The following is a 19473-nucleotide window of genomic DNA, read 5'->3' as shown; positions in this document are numbered from 1 at the left end:
AGGAATGAGTCATCTGAACAGCAGCACAGTTATTCAGTATAGCGCCTTCTAGTCATAACTAGATGGTATGTATTAATACCATTTTAATTCTTGCCTTTTTCCCACTTGATATTTGATTGGCCTGTGCTGATTTGTTTGTGACTACTGCCTGCTAGAGAAAGCCTTTGTTGGGTCCCCTGTGGGCTGGAAGTCACTTCCCTTGCCTTTTCTTTCCCCTGGCCATTCATCTAGCTACTCTGTTTTCTCTTGTCCCACTGTCAAAGTGCTTTTTTTTTTTTGTCAAGTAATCAGCCTTGATGGAAGCCAACCAAGCTCCCCCTTTATTTTGCTCATTTCATGGGGTTTCCTCCTGCCATGCCAGGGTGGGAAGGTCAAGGTCATCTAGGTCTCTGAAGAGCAGGTGGGCTGAGGAGGGGTACTGAGGCCAGCAGCCTGGCCTGTGTGTGAGGTATTAAGACAGGGCAGATACAGACTGGCTGCAGTTATCCTTGCTTCCCCCTTTCCCTGTTGAGAGGTCTCCATGTAATAATGCCTCCTTTCTTCTCTTGCAGGGTGATGGCTGGGTATACTTCAATCCCCTCTGGAAGGCACACTGATGGGGTGGAGGTGCAGAGCTTTCCAGTATAGCCCTGTTTTTGTAGGAATATTAAGGTAGTAGAGTATCAGGGTTTTGTTGGCATTCACTGAGACCTTGTATTAGAATCCAAGAAATGATAACAGAGAAATTATTTACTATGAAAAGTATACCCCCACACTCTGCTAGAGGAATGAATTTATTCAAGAGCCATTTGGGGCATGTGTATGTACATACTGTATATGTTCACACACATGCACTATGTACACATCTGCTGACTATGATTACACATGTAAATACTGCACTCACCAAGGTTAAAGTGCATAAACATAAAGCTCCTTTTTATCAATGAAGTTTGAAGTTTTCTATTTTTCACTTTGCCAAAAATGTTTTACACTCACAAAGATATTCTCACTTAGTCAACTCCTATCAAAATGAAGGTGAACTGGCATGGCCTAATCACTGTCCATATAGGAGAAAGTGGCTCATTCCTGGTAGAAGTATGGGTGGCTATCATTTCAAAATTATTGTGATTCTCACCTCCCTCTCCACCTCAGTGTTTTGTCTGTCCGCGCCCAAGAAAGATAAGCAACTATTTCCTGTTGGATGGGGGTTGGCAGGAAGCTGTTCAAGATTTATGCCAGAGCCTTGCAGGATGGAGCACGACTGGGACAACTGAGAGCGAAGGCCCACCAAGGAGTTTTCCACCCATCTCTCATGGTCACAGCGCTAGTCATACATTTTTGAGAAGTTGCTTCTTTTACATCAGAAAACCAGTCGATCATATGGAGACTTCTTTTGTGATGAAAAAGGGCTTTAGAAGTTAAATACACACATGAAAACATGCACAACCACAGCCTCAATCTTGTATTTAGTTTGGGGAAAGAGAAGAGAATTTCCTGTGGATTATTTTTTCCTCAAGTGTACCTCTCTGGTTAACCCAAACTCTGCAAGAAAGCACTGTGATTAAAACATACATAACGCCTGCATAAATATTCCATGGTTTCAGTTAAATTTCAGTCTTTACACATGAGGTCAAAGGAGTGACCAAAATACAAAGCAAGGAAAAAATGAAATACCCGGTTTTTGCTGAATGCTTAATTTATTTTTTACCGTGCCACTTCAATATTTATAAAATCCAGATAGCATGAATGCTTCTCTGTAGTAATACTAATTTTGTGCCTTTTGTCTGCTTTCTTAAGACCAGTTGTTCACACTTTGTAGATATTAGACAAATATATTTCGATTGAATACATATCTGTGTCTGTGTTTTGTTTTCAGGGAGTCAACAGTTCCATTAGATTGGTGGTTCTAAGTGAGCTCAAATTTTCCTGGTTAGAGATTTCTAATTATTGATATGAAGAGCAATCATATCTATATTGAAAAAAGTATTTAACACATTAAAAAATCTACCAGATAAACATTTATGAATATTTTCTGGTAAGTCCTAGAAGAACATTTAACTCCTACCTGGTGAGTGTTGTTTCACGAAAACAGTCACTGCCAGAAGTCACAATAGAAGCCTACATAGGTCCACAGTCTTTAAAGCATCTGGGTGAATCAAGTATCTGGAACCATCTTATTTCTGACAGAGAAAGTGGAACAAATGCTATTTTGAGAAAAAGAAGAAAACTCAATGAGACTGAAAAGTAACCACTATGTTGTTGGATTTTCCAATCTGACTACAAAGCATAAACCATTTGGAAAGTTTAAATATGGAGAGGACTCACTTTTCTTTCGGGGTTGGGGGTACATTTAAAATTGTGAAATGTTACGTGTCAGGAGATTTACATAAAACATGTACAACTCCAGGAATAATTATGAATACCCTTGTAGCCACTGCTTAAGCAAAGAAACCTGTTTACCAGTACCTTAAAAGCCACTATTGTGCACCTATACAACTTTATCCCTCTCCATGCCTTCCTGGAGTTACCATCCCCTTATGGGTTTTTTTTTGTTTATACACACTATGTGTGTATTTCTAAACAGTGTGATTGGTTTTACCCAATTTTTGTAAAAATTGAATCATACAATAGTTTGCTTATCTGAGCCAATATTTTCTTTCTAGTTCAATCCATGTTGCTGTATTTGTTCATTTTCTTGCTGAGTTCATATTATGTTTTATTGTGGTAAAATATATGTAACAAAATTTACCATTTTAACTCCCCCCCCCCCCCCCCCCCCCCCCCCCCCAGATGGAGTCTCACTCTGTCACCCAGGCTGAAGTACAATGGCACAATCTCAGCTCGTTGCAACCTCTGCCTTCCGGGTTCAAGTGATTCTCTTGCCTCAGCCTCCCGAGTAGCTGGGATTACAGGTGCCCACTGCCACGCCTAATTTTTGTAGTTTTAGTAGAGATTGGGTTTCACCATGTTGGCCAGTCTGGTCTCAAACTCCTGACCTCAGGTGACCTGCCCGTCTCGGCCTCCCAAAGTGCTGGGATTACAGGTCTGAGCCACTGCGCCCAGCCCCGTTTTAACTATTTTTAAGTGTATAGTTCAGTGGCATTAAAATACACTGATCTCATACAATCATCATCATCACCTACCTCCAGAACTTTTTTGTATGCCCAAACTGAAACTCTGTACTTATTAAACAGTAACTCTCCATTCTCCCTCTCCCCCGAGTCCCTGGCAGTCACCATTCTACTTTCTGTCATGCTGTGGCATTGTATCAGTTTCTTATTAAGGGCCGGGTGTGGTGGCTCACACCTGTAATCCTAGCACTTTGGGAGGCCGAGACAGGTGGATCTCCTGAGGTCAGGAGTTCCGAGACCAGCCTGGCCAACATGGTGAAACCCAGTCTCTACTAAAAATACAAAAATTAGCTGGGTGTGGTAGCGTGTGCCTGTAATCCCAGCTACCTGGGAGGCTGAGCAGGAGAATAGCTGCAATGAGCCGAGATCGTGCCCACTGCACTCCAGTCTGGGCGACAGAGAAAGACTCAGACTCAAAAAAAAAAAAAAACCAAAAACAACAACAAAAAAAAAACGGCCGGGCGCGGTGGCTCAAGCTTGTAATCCCAGCACTTTGGGAGGCCGAGACGGGTGGATCACGAGGTCAGGAGATCGAGAGCATCCTGGCTAACACTGTGAAACCCCGTCTCTACTAAAAAAATACAAAAAACTAGCCGGGTGATGTGGTTGGCGCCTGTAGTCCCAGCTACTCGGGAGGCTGAGGCAGGAGAATGGCGTGAACCTGGGAGGCGGAGCTTGCAGTGAGCTGAGATCCGGCCACTGCACTCCAGCCTGGGTGACAGAGCGAGACTCCATCTCAAAAAAAAAAAAAGTTTCTTATTAAGGCTGGATAAATACCCTCTACCTTGCCCCAATATATGTATTCCTATTTTGTGTATCCATTCACCCACTGGGGTGTACAAATATCTTTTCAAGTCCCTGCCTTTTTTGTCTTTTTCTTTTTTGAGACAGAGTTTCACTCTTGCTGCCCAGGCTAGAGTGCAGTGGCACGATCTTGGCTTGTCGCAACTTCCGCCTCCCGGGTTCCAGTGATTCCCCTGCCTCAGCTTGAGTAGCTGGGACTACAAGTGCATGACACCACGCCCAGCTAATTTTTGTATTTTTAGTAGAGACGGGGTTTCACCATGTTGGCCAGGCTGGTCTCAAACTCCTGACCTCAGGTGATCCACCTGACCTCAGCCTCCCAAAGTGCTAGCATTACAGGCGTGAGCCACCACACCCAGCCCCTACTTTTTAAAAATATACCCAGAAGTGGAATTGCTATATCATATGAAAATTCTGGTTTAAGTTTTAAGGAATTGCCACGCAGTTTCTCACAGTAGCTGGCTGCCACATTTTGCAATCCCACTAGCAATGCACAAGGGATCCAGTTTCTCCACATCCTCACTAATACTTGTTATTTTGTTTTTACTTTTGTTGTTTTTTTAACCACCATCCTAATGGCTGTGAAGTACCATCTTGATGTGGTTTTGATTTATATTTCCCTAGTGATGTTGGGCATGTGTTTTTGTGGTTTTGGCCATTTGTAAATCTTTGGAGAAATGTTTATTCAAATCCTTTTGCCCATTTTAAAATTAGGTTCTTTTTGTTGAGTTTTAGGAGTCCTTTATGGATATTAATCCTTTCTGGATATTAATCCTTTATCAGATATTATGTGCAAATATTTTCTTCGGATCCTTTGGTTGCCTTTTCATTGTTAATGGTATCCTTTGATGTACAAAAGTAATTTTGATAATGTCTAATTTATTTTTCTTTTGTACCTGTGCTTTTGATGTCATATCCAAGAAATCATTGACAAATCCAATGCTGTGATGTTTTTGTCCTATGATTTCTTCTAAGAGTTTTATAGTTTTAGGTCTTACTGGGGGAGTGGGAGTACTTGGATCCATTTTGAGTTGGTTTTTACATATGGTGTTAGATAAGGGTCCAACTTCATTCTTTTGCATGTGGATATCCAGTTTCCCCAACACCATTTGTTGAAAAGACTCTGCATTGCCCACTGAGTGATCTTGGTACCTTGTTGAAAATCATTGGCTATATACACAAATGTTTATTTATGGCTTCTCTATTGTTTTTCAATGGTCGATGTCAGTCTTTATGCCGGTACCACACTCTTTTAGTTACTGTAGCTTTGTAGCAAGTTACAACATTAGGAAGTATGAGACCTCCAACCTTTTTCTTCTTTTTCAATATTGTTTTGTCTATACAGGGTCATTTAAGATTCCATGTGAATTTTAGGATGAAATTTTCTATTTTTGCAAAAAACTCTGGGATTTTGATAGGGATTTCATTGAATCTGTAGATCCCTTTGAATACTATTGTCTTAACAGTAAGTCTTCCAATCTATTAACCAGAATATCTTTCCTTTTATTTATCTGTCTTAATTTCTTTCAGCATGTTTTGTAATTTTCACTGTGCAAGTCTTTCACTTCCTTGGTTAAGTTTAATTCTTAAGTACTTTACTCTTTTTGGTACTTCTGTAAGTAGATCTTTCTCAGTTTCCTTTTTTGATTGTTCAATGTTGGCATATAAAAGCGTAAGTGCCAGGCACAGTGTCACATGCCTATAGTTCCAGCTACTCAGGAGGCTGAGACAGGAGGATTGCTTGGGCCCAGGAGTTTGAGATTTCAGCATGCTATGATTGTTCCTGGGAATAGCCACTGTACTCTAGCCTGGGCAACATAACAAGACCTCATTTCTTAAAAAACACATACAACTGATTTTTGTGCATTGGTTTTGTATCCTTTGCTGAATTTGTTTATTCTGACAGTTTTTTGGGGTGTGTGTGGGATCTAGGATTTTCTAGATACAATCATGTCATTTGCTAACAGATTTTACTTCTTCCAAATTTAGATGTCTTTCATTTCTTGTTGCCTAATTGCTGTACCTAGAACTTCCAATACTGTGTTGAATGAAGGAGGCCAAAAAAAAAAAAAAAAAAGAAAAAAGAAATCCTTGTTTGTTCTTGATCTTAGTGCAAAAGGTTTCAGCCATTCAGCATTATGAGATTGGCTGTGGATTTTTCATATATGGACTTCCCCTTATGTTGAGGTACTTTCCTTCTATTTCTACTTTGCTGAATGTTTTTGTTATAAAAGGATGTTGTTGCATCTTGTCAAAATTCTTTTTCTTTATGAGTAGATCATGTTGTTTCCCCCCCTCTATTCTGTTAATGTGTGGTGCATTGCACTGTTAATCCTTTTATCAATATATAATGCCCTTTTCTCTTGAAACTGTGCTTGACTTAGTTTATTCTGTCTAATACTAGTGTAGCCATTTCTCTGTGATTAACATTTTTTCCATCCTTTAACATTGAATGTATGCATCTCCTTCCATCTAAATGAGTCTCTTGTAGACAGCACATGGTTGTAATCTTTTTAAAAAAATCTATTCTGTCAATATGTCTATCGATTGGAGTTCCGTTCATCTACATTTCAAGAAATTACTGGGTGGGGTGTGGTGGCTCATGCCTGTAATCCCAGCACTTTGGGGAGCCGAGGCAGGTGAATCACTTGAGGCCAGGAGTTCAAGACCAGCCTGGGCAACATGGCGAAACATCATCTCTACTAAAATACATAAATTAGCTGGGTGTGGTGGCACATGCCTGTAATTCTAGCTACTTGGGAGGCTGAGGTGGAGAATTGCCTGAACCCAGGAGGCGAAGGGTATAGTGAGCCGAGATTGCACCACTGCACTCCAGCCTGGGTGACAGAGCAAGACTCTATCTCAAAAAAATAAATAAAAATTTTAAAAAATAAGAAATTACTGGTAGGGAAGGACTGACTTTGTAATTTCGTTGTCTTCTGTATGTCTCATGTCCCTCATTTCCTCCATTACTGCCTCCCTTTGTGTTGAGCCTTTTTTTTTTTTTTCTTACAACAACAGATTTAATTCTCGTTTCCTTTATCTGTATTCTAGGACTATTTTCTCTGTGGTTAACACAGAGATTATATCAGCAGCCTAAAGTTGTAATAGTCTGTTAGATTGATACCAACCAATTTGTCCATGTATTTACTTTTACTATAGATCTCCATATTTTTGTATGGCTTACAGTTACTATCTGAAGCATGTCATTTTAAATTTTAGGATTCCCTTCAGAATTTCTTGAAGGGAAGCTCTAGTAGTAATGAACCTGACCCCAGCTGCTGCTTTCTCTGAGAATGTCTTAATTTCTCCCTCATTTTTGAAGGACAGTTTTGTCAGATATAGAATTCTTTGTTGAGACTTTGCTTCAACTTTAAATATATCATGGCACAGCCTCCTGGCTACCAAGGTCTCTGCTGAGAAATCTGATGATAAGTTTATTAAGGATTGCTTGTATGTGACAAGTCATATCTCTTGCTGCTTTCAAGATTTTCTCTTTGGCTCTTTTTTTTTTTTTTTTTTTTGAGACGGAGTCTCACTCTATCCCCCAGGCTGGAATGCAGTGGCGCCATCCCGGTTCACTGCAAGCTCCGCCTCCCGGGTTTACGCCATTCTCCTGTCTCAGCCTGCGGAGTAGCTGGGACTACAGGCACCCGCCACCGCGCCCGGCTAATTTTTTTGTATTTTTAGTAGAGACGGAGTTTCACTGTGGTCTCGATCTCCTGACCTCATGATCTGCCCGCCTCCGCCTCCCAAAGTGCTGGGATTACAGGCGTGAGCCACTGCGCCTGGCTTCTTTGTCTTTTAACAGTTTGATTATAATGTGTCTAGTGCAGGTCCCTTTCACTTTATCCTACTTGGAATTTAATGAAATTCTTGGATTTGTAGATTCATGTCTTTCCTCAAATTTGATGTTTTCTACCCTTGTCTTCTCCATCTTGCTGCCTGTCTTTGTTCATTCTGGAGCTCCCTTAATGCATATGTTGGTTTGCTTGATGGTGTCCCTTAGGTTCTATTCACATTTCTTTATCCTTTTCTCTTTTTTGCTTATCAGAATCAATTTCCAGTGACCTAGGTTATGATTCTTTCTGAGTCTGCTAAACATCTCTAGTCAATTTTTCAATTGTGATTTTTTTCAGCAATGAAATTTTTTTTTTTTTTTTTTTTTTTACTGATACATAATGTTTTATATATTTATGGAGCACATACATAGAATGTGTAATATGAGTATCTGCGGTATCTGTCAGGTTGAGTATTTTTCATTTCTATATGTTGGGAATATTTCAAATCCTCGCTTCTAGTTATTTTTAAATATACAAAATATTGTTGCTAACTATAATCATTCTACTTCTAATAGTGAACATTAGGATGTATTCTATTTAAGTCTGTACCCATTCACCAACCTTTCTTCATTTCCCACTCAGACACTCCCCACATCTGGTATTCTGTTCTTTATCTCCATGATACCAAGTTTTTAGGTCCTACACAACTGAGAACATGCTGTATTTGTCTTTTTGTGCCTGTGTTATTTCACTTAACATAATGACCTCGTTTCCATCCATGTTGTTGCAAATGACATGATTTCATTATTAATGGCCAAATAGTATTCCATTGTGTATATAAACCACATTTCCTTCATTCATGTATCGATGGACACTTGGGTTGATTCCATATCTTTGCTATCATGACTAGTGCTGCCATATACATGTAAAGTGAGTGTATCCTTTTGGGAGACTGATTTCCTTCCCTTTGGATAGATACCTAGTAATGGGTTTGCTGGATAGTGTGGTAGTTCTAATTTTAGTTTTTTGAGAGATCTCCATACTGTTTTCCATAGTGGCTGTACTAATTTACATTCCCACCAAGAGTGGGTGAGAGTTGCCTCTTTGCCTTCTTGCCAGCATGTCTTTTAACGAACAGCCATTCTGAGATAATATATCTCACTGTGATTTTGGTTTGCATTTCCCAGATGACTGATGATGTTGAGCCTTTTTAATGTACTTACTGGCCATTTGTATGTCCTCTTTTGAGAACTATCTATTCATGTTCTTTGCCCAGTTTTTAATGGTATTTTCAAAAATTGCTGTATTCCTTATGTAGCCTATTATTCCTTTGTCAGAGGACATTTGCAAATATATTCTCCCCTTCAACAGGTTTGTGTCTTCACTCTGTTTCTTTTACTGTGCAGATTTCAGTTTAATAGAGTCCCATTTGTCTATTTTTTTTATGTTACTGGCAGGAATAACCACGTATGTCCATTTTTGTTTTTGTTGTCTGTGCACTGGAGGTTTTAGACATAAAGTCTTTCCTAGACTAAGGCAAAAAAAGGGTCTTTCACCCAGGCTGGAGTGCAGTGGTGTGATGACAGCTCACTGCAGCTTTGACCTCCTAGCCTGAAGTGCTCCTCCTACCTCAGTCTCCTCAGTAGCTGGGGCCACAGGCATGCACGACCATGCTCAGCTGATTTTTATTTTTATTTTTTGTAAAGACATGGTTTCGCCATGTTTCTCGGGCTGGTCTCAAACTCCTGGACTCAAGCAGTCAGCCCGCCTTGGCCTCCTAAAGTGCTAGGATTTCAGCTGGTTGTAAATACATGTATTTATTCTGTGTTTTCTATTCTATTCCATTGGTTTATGTGTCTATTTTCATGCCAGTACCATGATATTTTGTATACTATACCCTTGTAATATAATTTGAAGTTAGGTAGTGTGATGTCTCCACCTTTGTTCTTTTTGCTCAGGATTGCTTTGGCTATTCTAGCTCTTCATTGGTTCTGTATGAATTTTAGGATTTTCTATTTCTGTAAAAAAATGACATTGGTATTTTTGATAGGGATTGCATTCAATCTGTATATTGCTTTGGGAAGTATGGTCACTTTAAGAACATTCTTCTGATTCATGAGCATGAAATGTCTTTCCATTTTGTCCTCCTCAGCTTCGTTCATCAGTGTTTTGTAGATACTTTTCACATCCTTTGTTAAATGTATTCCTATGTATTTTATTATTTTTGTAGCTATTATAAATGGGATTGCTTTTTTGATTTCCCTTTTGGCTATGTCATTATTAGTGTAGGCAAATATAAATGACTTTTGTATGTTGCTTTTTTTTATCCTGCACCTTTACTGAATTTACTTATCAGCTGTAATAGTTTTCTGATTCTTTTCATTTTCTAAATATAAGACTGTGTCATATGCAAAGTAGGACAATTTGGCTTCCTCTTTTCCAATTTGGACGTCTTTTATTCTCTCCTCTTACCTGATTGCTGTGGCTAAGACATCCAGTACTATGTTGAATAGGAGTAGTGACAATGGATATCTTTGTCTTGTTCCAGTTCTTAGAGGAAAGGCCTTTAACACTTTTCCATTCAGTATGATGTTAGCTATGGGTTTGTCATATATGGCCTTTATTACTTTAATGTGTTCCTTCTATACCTAGTTTGTTGAGTCTTTAATCATGAAGGGATCTTGAAATTTATCACATGCTTTTTCTGTGTCTATCGAGACGATCCTATGCTTTTGGTTCTTCATTCTGTTGATGTGATGCATCACATTTATTGATTTGAGTATGTTGAACCATCCTTGCATCCCTGAGATAAATCCCACTTAATTATGGCGTGTTATCTTTTTGATGTGTTCTTGAATTCACTTTACTAGTATTTTGTTGAGTTTTGCATCTATAGTCATCAGGAACACTGGCCTGTCAGTTTTTGTTGTTGCTGTTGCTGTTGTGTCCTTATCTCTTTTTGAAATCAGGGTAATGCTGGCCTTATAGAATGAGTTAGGTAATCTTTTGGAATAGTTCGAAAAGGACTGGTATTACTTTTGTGTTTGTTTTCTGAGATGAGGTTTCACTATGTTGCACACGCTAGTCTCAAACTCATGAGCTCAAATAGTCCTCCTACCTCAATCTCCTGAGTAGTTAGGATTGCCTCCAGAGTAGCTGTGATTACAAGGATGCCAGCACATGCAGCTATGGTATTAGTTCTTTTTTATGTTTTGTAGAATTTGGCAATGAATCCATCCAGTGCTGGGCTTTGTCAGAAGACTTTGTATTACTGCTTAGATCTCATTACCTGTTATTGGTCTGTTCCAGTTTTTGATTTCTTCCTGTTTCAATCTTGTTAGGTTGTACACATCCAGGAATTTATCCATTTCCTCTAGGTTTTTCCAGTTAGTTAGCAGGTTTTTCATATAAGTCTCTGGGAAGCTTCTGTCTTTCTGTATTAGTTGTTAATATCTCTTTTGTCATTTCTAATTTTATTTTGGTCTTCTTAGTCTAGCTAAGTTTATCAGTTTTTTTTTTTTTTTTTGAAGAACCAACTTCATTTCATTGATTCTTTGTATTTTTTTAACTTTCTATTTCATTTAGTTCTGCTCTGATTTTTATTTCTGGTAATTTTTTTTTTTTCCTGACACCAATGCTTGCTCTGTCACCCAGGCTGGAGTGCAGTGGCGCAATCTCAGCTCACTGCAACCTCTGCCTCCCAGGTTCAAACAATTCTCCTGCCTCACCCTCCTGAGTAGCTGTGATTACAGGCACCTGCCACCATACCTGGCTAATTTTTTGTATTTTTAGCAGAGATGGGGTTTCACCATCTTGGCCAGGCTGGTCTCAAACTCCTGACCTTGTGATCCCCCCGCCTTGGCCTCCCAAAGTGCTGGGATTACAGGCTTGAGCCATTGTGCCTGGCCAATTTCTGCTAATTTTCAATTAGGCTTGTTCTTGTTTTTCTAGTTCCTTGAAGTGCATCATTAAATTTTTTAATTGAAATCTTTTTTGCAGCAGGCACTTATTGCTATACATTTCCCTTTTAGTACTGCTTTTCCTGTATCCCACAGGTTTGAAGATGTTGTATTTCCACTTCCATTTGTTTCAATAAATGTTTTTTTTCTTCTTCATTGACCTAATTAGGTTGTTCAGGATCATGTTAGTTAATTTCTATATGTGTGTGTAGTTTTCAAAATTCTTCTTAGCATTATGTTCTAGTATTGTCCCATTGTGGCCTGAGAAGACACTTATTTTTTTTTTTTTTTTTTTTGAGAGCGGAGTCTCGCTGTGTTGCCCAGGCTGGAGTGCAGTGGCGCGATCTCGGCTCACTGCAAGCTCTGGCTCCCGGGTTCCGCCATTCTCCCGCCTCAGCCTCCGAGTAGCTGGGACTACAGGCACCCGCCACCGCGCTCGGCTAGTTTTTTGTATTTTTAGTAGAGACGGGGTTTCACTGTGTTAGCCAGGAGGGTCTCGATCTCCTGACCTCGTGATCCACCCGCCTCGGCCTCCCAAAGTGCTGGGATTACAGGCTTGAGCCACCGCGCCCGGCCTGAAGACACTTATTTTAAATTTGTTGAGGCTTCTTTTTTTTGGCCTAAAATGTGGTGTATCCTGGAGAATGTTCTGTGTACTAATGAGAAGAATGTGTATTCTGCAATTGTTTGATAAAATGTTCTGTGTTACTGTTAGGCCCATTTGATCCAAAGGTGAATTTAAATCAAGTGTTTCTTTGTTGGCTGATTTTTTTTGTCTAGATGATCTAATGCTTAGAGTAGGGTGTTGAAGCACCCCACTATTATTGTATTGGAGTCTATCTCTTTGCACAGAATTGTTTTCCCTTCTCTTTGTTGTAATTCTATAGGTCTATAGGTAAAGTGCATTTCTTGTAGTTAGCATATGGTTGGGTTCTATTTTTTTACCCATCAGGCAGTTTACATCTTTTAAATGCAGAATTTAACTGATTTACATTTACAGTTACTATTAGTATGTCATGTTTTGTTTCTGTCATACTGTTGTTTTTAGGTTGTTTTGTATATTCTTTCTTTTTCTCTTATTGTAATTGTTGTGTAGTGGTACCATGTGAGTTTGTTCTTTTCACTTGTGCATTTGCTTTTCCAGTGAGTTTTTTACTTTTCTGTTTTCATGATGGTAAATGGCATCTGTTCCCTTCCAGGTTTAAGATTCTCTTGAGCCTTTCTATAAGGCTGGTGTAGTGGTGATTCTCTCAGCTTTTACTTGTCTAGGAAAGATTTTTTTGTTCCTTTATTTAGCAAGGATAAGTTTTCTGGATAATCTTTGGCTGTCAGGGCTTTTTTTTTTTTTTTTTTTTTTTTTTTTTCAGTCAGCATTTTGAATATATCATCCTATTCTCTCTTGGCATATAACATTTCTGCTGAGAAGTCTGCTGTTATTCTGATAGGAGTTCCTTTATAGGTACTAGATACTTTTCTCTTGTTTTCAGAATTGTCTCCTTGTCTTTGACTTCTGAGTTTGACTATAATGTGCTATGGAGAAGACCTTTTTGCACTGTTATCTCTTTAGGGATCTCTGAATCTTCTGTATCTGGATGTCTAAATCTCTTGCTAGACTAGAAAAGTTTTCCTCTTTTTGCCTTCTGGAACCCTGATAATTCAAGTATTTCATTGCTTTGTGGTGTCCCTTATGTCATGAAGTTTTTACTCACTACTTTTTATTCTCCATTTTTGCCCGAGTTATTTCAAAAGACTTGTCTTCAAGTTGAGATTATTTCTTCTGCTTGACCTAATCGGATGTTGAAGATTTTGGATGTATTTTGTATTTCATCCAATGAATTCTTCTGTTCCAGAATTGGCTTTGTTCTTTTTTATGATATAATCAGTCTGTGTGGTAAATTTCTCATATGTATCTTTACATTTTTGGTTTTTTTTTTTTAAAGAGTTTTTGTGTATCTCACTGAGCTGCTTTAGAATCAAGTTTTCCCCCTAGATTTTATGAATTTTTGATTGGGATCTGTTATTGCAGAGTTAGTGTTCCTTTAGAGCTGTCACATTTCCTTGGTTTTTCATGTTTTCTTTGTCCTTAGGTTGATATCTATACATCTGGTATAACAGCTGCTTCTTCCAAATTTTTGACTTTGCTTTTGTAGAGGAGGACTTTTTCCTTAAGGTGTGTCTATGATGTTGGTTGGGTAGGACACTTTCTCTTTGATTCTGGGTGTGCACAGTAGCATACTGTGTCATTTCTTCAGTAGTAAATGGAGTCAATGGTATCTGTGATTTCCTTGGTGGCTTAGGGTGAAGTTATTAGCGGAGGCTTTGGTGATGTTTTGCTGGGGCCTGGTATGCCATGTTGGTTAGTCTTTGGGCTCCATTACTGACAACAATGGGCTGTGTCTGCACTTGGCTCAGGGCAAGGGAAGCTGGCACTGGTGTTAGTGGGTCCATGCAGGCTAATTCTTGGGCCTCCAGGTGGCTCACTCAAGTACCAATAGTGGCAGCAATGAGTCAGGCCGGTTCTTGGTCCCCTGGGCAGCTGGCATGGCATAGGCAATGACAGGAATAGTGGTAGGACAACAATCTGGGCCCATGTGTGCATCGGTGCTGGTGGCATCTCTAATGGGCTGAGAGGGCCAGTCTCCAGGCCCACATATGGAGGTGGCTGCCAGCTGTGCTGGTAGTGGCCTGGTGGGTAGGCCCAACCTCAGGCTCCTTGAAGGAGTGTTCAGGTGCCAGTGGTGGTGGAGTGTGCTAGGCAATCCTTTGGTCCTTGGATTGTGTACTGTGACACCGTGGCACAGGGTTGGGGGAGCTGAAGCCTGGCCAGGTGGGCTTGTCTTCAGGCTGCCTGATGCTGAGTGCAGGTGCCAACCATGGTAGGCAGCAGTATGCTCGCCAGCCACCTGTGGAATGCTTTGGTGGCAGGTGGCAGCAGCCTTCAGTGGTGGGCAGCCTAGGCCAGCAGATGGGAAATACGTATGCTGGGGTAGTCTGTGCCTCACTCATGCCTCAGACCTGGTATGATTGCCCAAGGTTGCTCATGGCTAAACCCCAGAGGCAGCAGCCATACTTCTCTTGTGCCTCAAGTCCTGGCATTGCTGGGCTCCAGAACAGTGCATGGTCTAAGATAGTGCCTTGCTTTAGCTGCTTATGTCTTAAGGAGTATGTGAAACCCAGTATGAGCTTCCTCCCTGGAGCAGTGCCATAGTATAATCTCCTGGCAGCTCCCTATTTTAATTTCAGGGCCTGTGACTATCAATCAAGGGGCTGTCCCATGGTAGGAGGGTTGCAGGAGTCCATGATAGAAATGTGGACTGCTGAGGGTCTGTCACTTACCTTTTCCCTGTACTGTGGTGTCTCTTGACTGCTAGACATTCCTGGACAGGCAGGTGTTCCCACTTCCTTCTTTCTTGCTTAAGTATTTCCTATCCCTTTCCTGTTGAATTCCAGTATTCTTTCTTGGATGATCTATTTGACTACTCACTACTTTGGTTCTTCTTGGTGGAGGCAGCAACTACTAAATGCTTCTAGTCAACTGTCTTGAAGTGCCTGTCGGAATTTGGTGTTTAAAATAATTTTTTAGTTGATAGTCCAATTTTGTTTTTTCTGTGTTCTCCTTTAGTTCTTTGAGTGTATTTTAAAGTCTTTAGTACATCTGATGCTTTTAAGGGACAGTTTCTGCACATTTTTGCCTATGAATAGACCATGTACTGTTCTTTGTATGCCTTGTGATCATTTGTTGAAAATTGGACATCTGAAAAACAACCAAGTTTCCCAGTCTTTGCAGACTGGCTCCATGCCAGGAGGGACCTCCACTAACTAAAAGGATGTATTCTGACCTTTAGAATTATCCCACTTTGAAACCCCAAAGACCCTCCAGGACTTTGCTTAGTTAAGGGTCTTGCCTGGGGTCCTGTGTGTATTTGTTTTTATTGTTATACCACGCTTTTAAATTTTTTACTTTTCCAAAGAGTCTTCCTGCACCTTGTTCTAGTCCATAGGACTGCAGTCCTGCAGTTTTCACAAGCAGTTACCCACCACTTTCTATAGCTTTTCCAAGGCAGAGCTGTAAGTATACCACTTTTCCTCATCCAAGCTCCAAGTTAGGCAAAACAGAGACTAGTTCAGCAGCCCCCAAAATGCTGCAAATAAGATCTGCCCTGCTCCCTCCTATTTGAGGGAGGTCACTGATACCTGGGCTGCTGCGTCCTCCCAACACTACCACACTGTGGAGAGGGTGGGGCAAGCCTGAATAAAACTACCACAAAATTTCTTACCATTTTGAATGTGACTTTTCCTTGATTGGGCATTAGCTTGGTTCCTGTAGATCTTTGTCTTCCAGAGTTCCCATAAAGTTTTCTTTAGTCAGTCTCTACTTGTTTCGTTCATGTTTCCACGTGGGAATGAAGACCTGGAGCTGCCTAATCTGCCATCTTGCTCTCATTTTCTATTCTTCTTGGTGCTGTATAGTCCAAGCACAGTGCAAAAATAAAATGTACAGCATAGCAAGTTATATTTTAAAGCAGATACATGTAATCATAATGCAACTCAAAAAATAGAATATTTCTAAAACTTAGTAAGTTCCCTGCTTACCAAATCACTGATATCCCTCACCCTCCCTTCCCAAAGCTGACCATTATTTTAACTTTGTGGGCAATCATGTCTTTGCTTTGCTTTATACTTTAACACTATGTATACATCCCTACACAAAATATAATCAATCATCTTGCCTGTTTTGGAACTATAAACAGAAACGTATGTTACATATCCTTTTGTCTGATTCGTTAATGTTTTTACCAATGTTTTTTCCTTATAAAGGAAACTTTTCTCCTTGTATTTCTTTTTATGACTATACTACTATCAACTTGTCTATTTTTAAGATTTAGAATCACTGGATATAGGAATATGTATATTGTCAGTTGCACTAATGCCGAAGTTTGCCATAGTGGTTTTCACCAGCAATATATGGCAGCTCGTTTTTGCATACCTTCTCCAATATTTATTTGTACAGTTTAGCCAATCTGGTGGGTAGTATGTTCATTTTCGTGTATTTATTTGCCATTTGGATTTTTTCTTCTGTCAAGGGCTAATAAAAATATTTTGTTTTCCTAAGAGTTCTTTATATATTCTGGATATTAGTCCTTCATCAGTTACAGGTTGGGTGACAATATATCCTCATTTGCCCAAGATATCTAGTACGTGCCTGTGGTCCCAGGGTGATTAAAGGGCCATTGAACAAAGGCACAGAACTTGCACTACCAGTTTCCAAGACTTATGGTAAACTTACAGTAATCAAGATGGTACACTATTGGTGTAAGAAGACACGTACATATCAATAGAACCGAATAGAGAATCCAGAAACAGACCAACATTTTAAACAGATTTCTACAAATGTGCCAATTAAATGAGGAAAACAAGTCTTTTCAACAAATGGCATTGGATCAGCAATTAAAAAACCCTAAAGTTAAAACCTCAAAGTCAAATACAAAAATTAAAACATAGTACAGATCTAAATGTGAGATAACTAACGATATTATAAAAAGGAGATATGAACTAGCTTTGCCCACTGACAGGTCTCTATTTTACTTCTTATATTCCCTTGGGGAAAAGGGCGGTAACAGAGCTACACTAGTCCCCATGTTCTGCAATGTTTGTTAGTGAAGTTTTTTCATTAATAAGTCCATCAAAACATTTTTAAAGATTTCCTTCCACAGGATACAGACTGGGCTCTGGTCCATGTAAATCTTAGTCTGTGGAAGGAAGAACACATGATATATCATCTATCTAGCTTGTTTCAGCAACTAAGTGTGCTGAGATTATGAGAATGCACTGTTGTCACTCTTGCTGCCATTTCAGCTTTAGTTTTCATTGTCTTACTAGCTCCACTTTCCAGTGAAGCCAGTTTCATAGGAGACACTTGATATTTTAATCAGTGCCCCCAGGCTGTTTTACCCAGGCTGGAGTGCAGTAGCATAATCATAGCTCACTGCAACCTTGAAGTCCTGGGCTCAAGCAATCTTGCCAACTCAGTCTCCCAGGTAGCTAGGATTACAGGCACATGCCACCATACCTGGCTAAGGCTATTCTTAAGATTTAGAAATAGAGGCCAGGCGCAGTAGCTCACGACTGTAATCCCAGCACTTTGGGAGGCTGAGGCGGGTGGATCACCACGTCAGGAGTTCAAGACCAGCCTGACCAACATGTTGAAACCCTCTCTCTACTAAAAATACAAATTAGCCAAGCACGGTGGCTGATGGCACATGCCTGTATACCCAGCTACTCAGGAGGCTGAGGGAGGAGATTTGCTTGAACCCAGGAGGCAGAGGTTGCAGTGAGCTGAGATTGCACCACTGCACTCCAGCCTGGGCAACACAGTGAGACTCCATCTCAAAAACAACAACAAAAAAAGATTGAGGCCATCCTGGCCAACATGGTAAAACCCCGTCTCTACTAAAAATACAAAAATTAGCTGGGCATGGTGGCGCGCATATGTAGTCCCAGCTACGCGCATATGTAGTCCCAGCTACTTGGGAGGCTGGGGCAGAAGAATCGCTTGAACCCAGGAGGCAGAGGTTGGAGTGAGCCAAGATCGCGCCACAGCACTCCAGCCTGGCGACAGCAAGACTCTGTCTCAAAAAAAAAAACCCAAAAGGATTTAGAAATTGAAAATATAGCATTTTATTGGACTGTTTTTTCTAAGTAAAATGGAGATTGTGACTATCTCTGGGTGGCACAAAATTAGAACTGGCAATGTCTAGCTACTATACAGATAGTGGGAAAGATGTAAGAAACATTAAACATTAGATATGTTCTGCGATTCAAAGATCACAGATTTTATTGCTAATATTCCATTTTTAATAATAGGGATTTCTAATAATAGGGAGTTTTAACCAACTACCCAGCTAACAACAATTAGAAAAGCTGAACAATACCCGCTTCAAAACTTAACCGAACCAAAGCAATATTAGCAGGCCAGAATCAAGAAGACAAATTCTGAGGTTAAGTTTGGCATTTGGGGCCATTTTTCCTTGGGAAACTGACAGAGTTGAATACCAATTTTAATGACTTCGTAGGACTATGAGGACAAATATTCCTATCTGCTTGGATGAAATCCTCAGAGAATTTCAGCCTGAGAATAATGAACTAGCCCTTATGGGGATGGCAGGCTAGCTTTGTATATAATATTAATCCCTTCATAAATTGAATTAAGGTGTTTCTGGTTTATTAGCTCTGCTAGTTACCTGGCCAAAAAAAAAAAAAAATCTGTAAAGCATAGGCTGCACATGGTTGCTCATACCTGTAATCCAAGCTACTCAGGAGGCTGAGGTGGAAGGGATCACTGAAATGTAGGAGTTGGAGGCTGCAGGGTCATACCACTGCATTCCAGCCTGAGTGACAGACCCTGATTCAAAAAAAAAAAATAAATAAATCCTGTAAAGTAAAACACTTTAGGCCTAAACTGACTCATACTATTTATTAAATATAATGTCTAAAACACAAACACATGCCCATCAGAAGACCACAGGAACAACAAGCAGCAGAAAAAAAGACCCACTATGCGATAGAAACAAGACCCACAAGAGCTCTAGATAATAGATTTATCAGATACAATTGAAAATTATTCTATGTTAAATAGCCATAAGATTGGGAATTTCATTGGTCAGGTGTAAAGTATAAAAAGAGACATAGCTGACTTAAGGAGTGAATGGAGAGGCAAAAGGAGAGAGGAGGGAGAGAGTGGAGAAATTACGCGTAAGAAGGTCTAATTATGTTTAATTGGACTCTCAGAAGGAAAGTACTGAGAATAGGGGAAGAAGG

General features: G+C 39.9%; 1 protein-coding gene and 1 long non-coding RNA gene across 4 annotated transcripts in view; one reads left to right on the top strand and one right to left on the bottom strand.

Annotated features, from left to right (window-relative positions):
* The window catches only part of OSBPL10 (oxysterol binding protein like 10), a 331754-nt gene extending 329925 nt beyond the window's left edge, over positions 1-1829 (top strand). For both annotated transcript variants that reach the window (XM_033212888.1, XM_033212886.1), the window contains one exon: positions 552-1829. In XM_033212888.1, coding sequence (XP_033068779.1) covers positions 552-596 — 45 coding nt within the window. In that variant the 3' untranslated portion in view covers positions 597-1829. The remainder of the gene's footprint in view (positions 1-551) is intronic.
* LOC117084294 lies at positions 279-17852 on the bottom strand. Of its 2 annotated transcripts, XR_004437392.1 has the most exons (3): positions 14992-17852; positions 2045-2159; positions 279-1948 (listed from the first exon to the last, which is right to left on the bottom strand). It is a non-coding gene; the product is annotated as an uncharacterized LOC117084294 (long non-coding RNA). The 2 variants fall into 2 exon arrangements; XR_004437391.1 differs by having other exon boundaries at positions 279-2159.
* Positions 17853-19473: the final 1621 nt, after the last annotated feature.

Source organism: Trachypithecus francoisi, unplaced genomic scaffold, assembly GCF_009764315.1.
Source record: "Trachypithecus francoisi isolate TF-2019V2 unplaced genomic scaffold, Tfra_2.0 Lachesis_group0, whole genome shotgun sequence".
In the NCBI taxonomy this organism is placed as follows: Eukaryota; Metazoa; Chordata; class Mammalia; order Primates; family Cercopithecidae; genus Trachypithecus; species Trachypithecus francoisi.
This window is presented reverse-complemented; position numbering and strand designations above follow the sequence as displayed.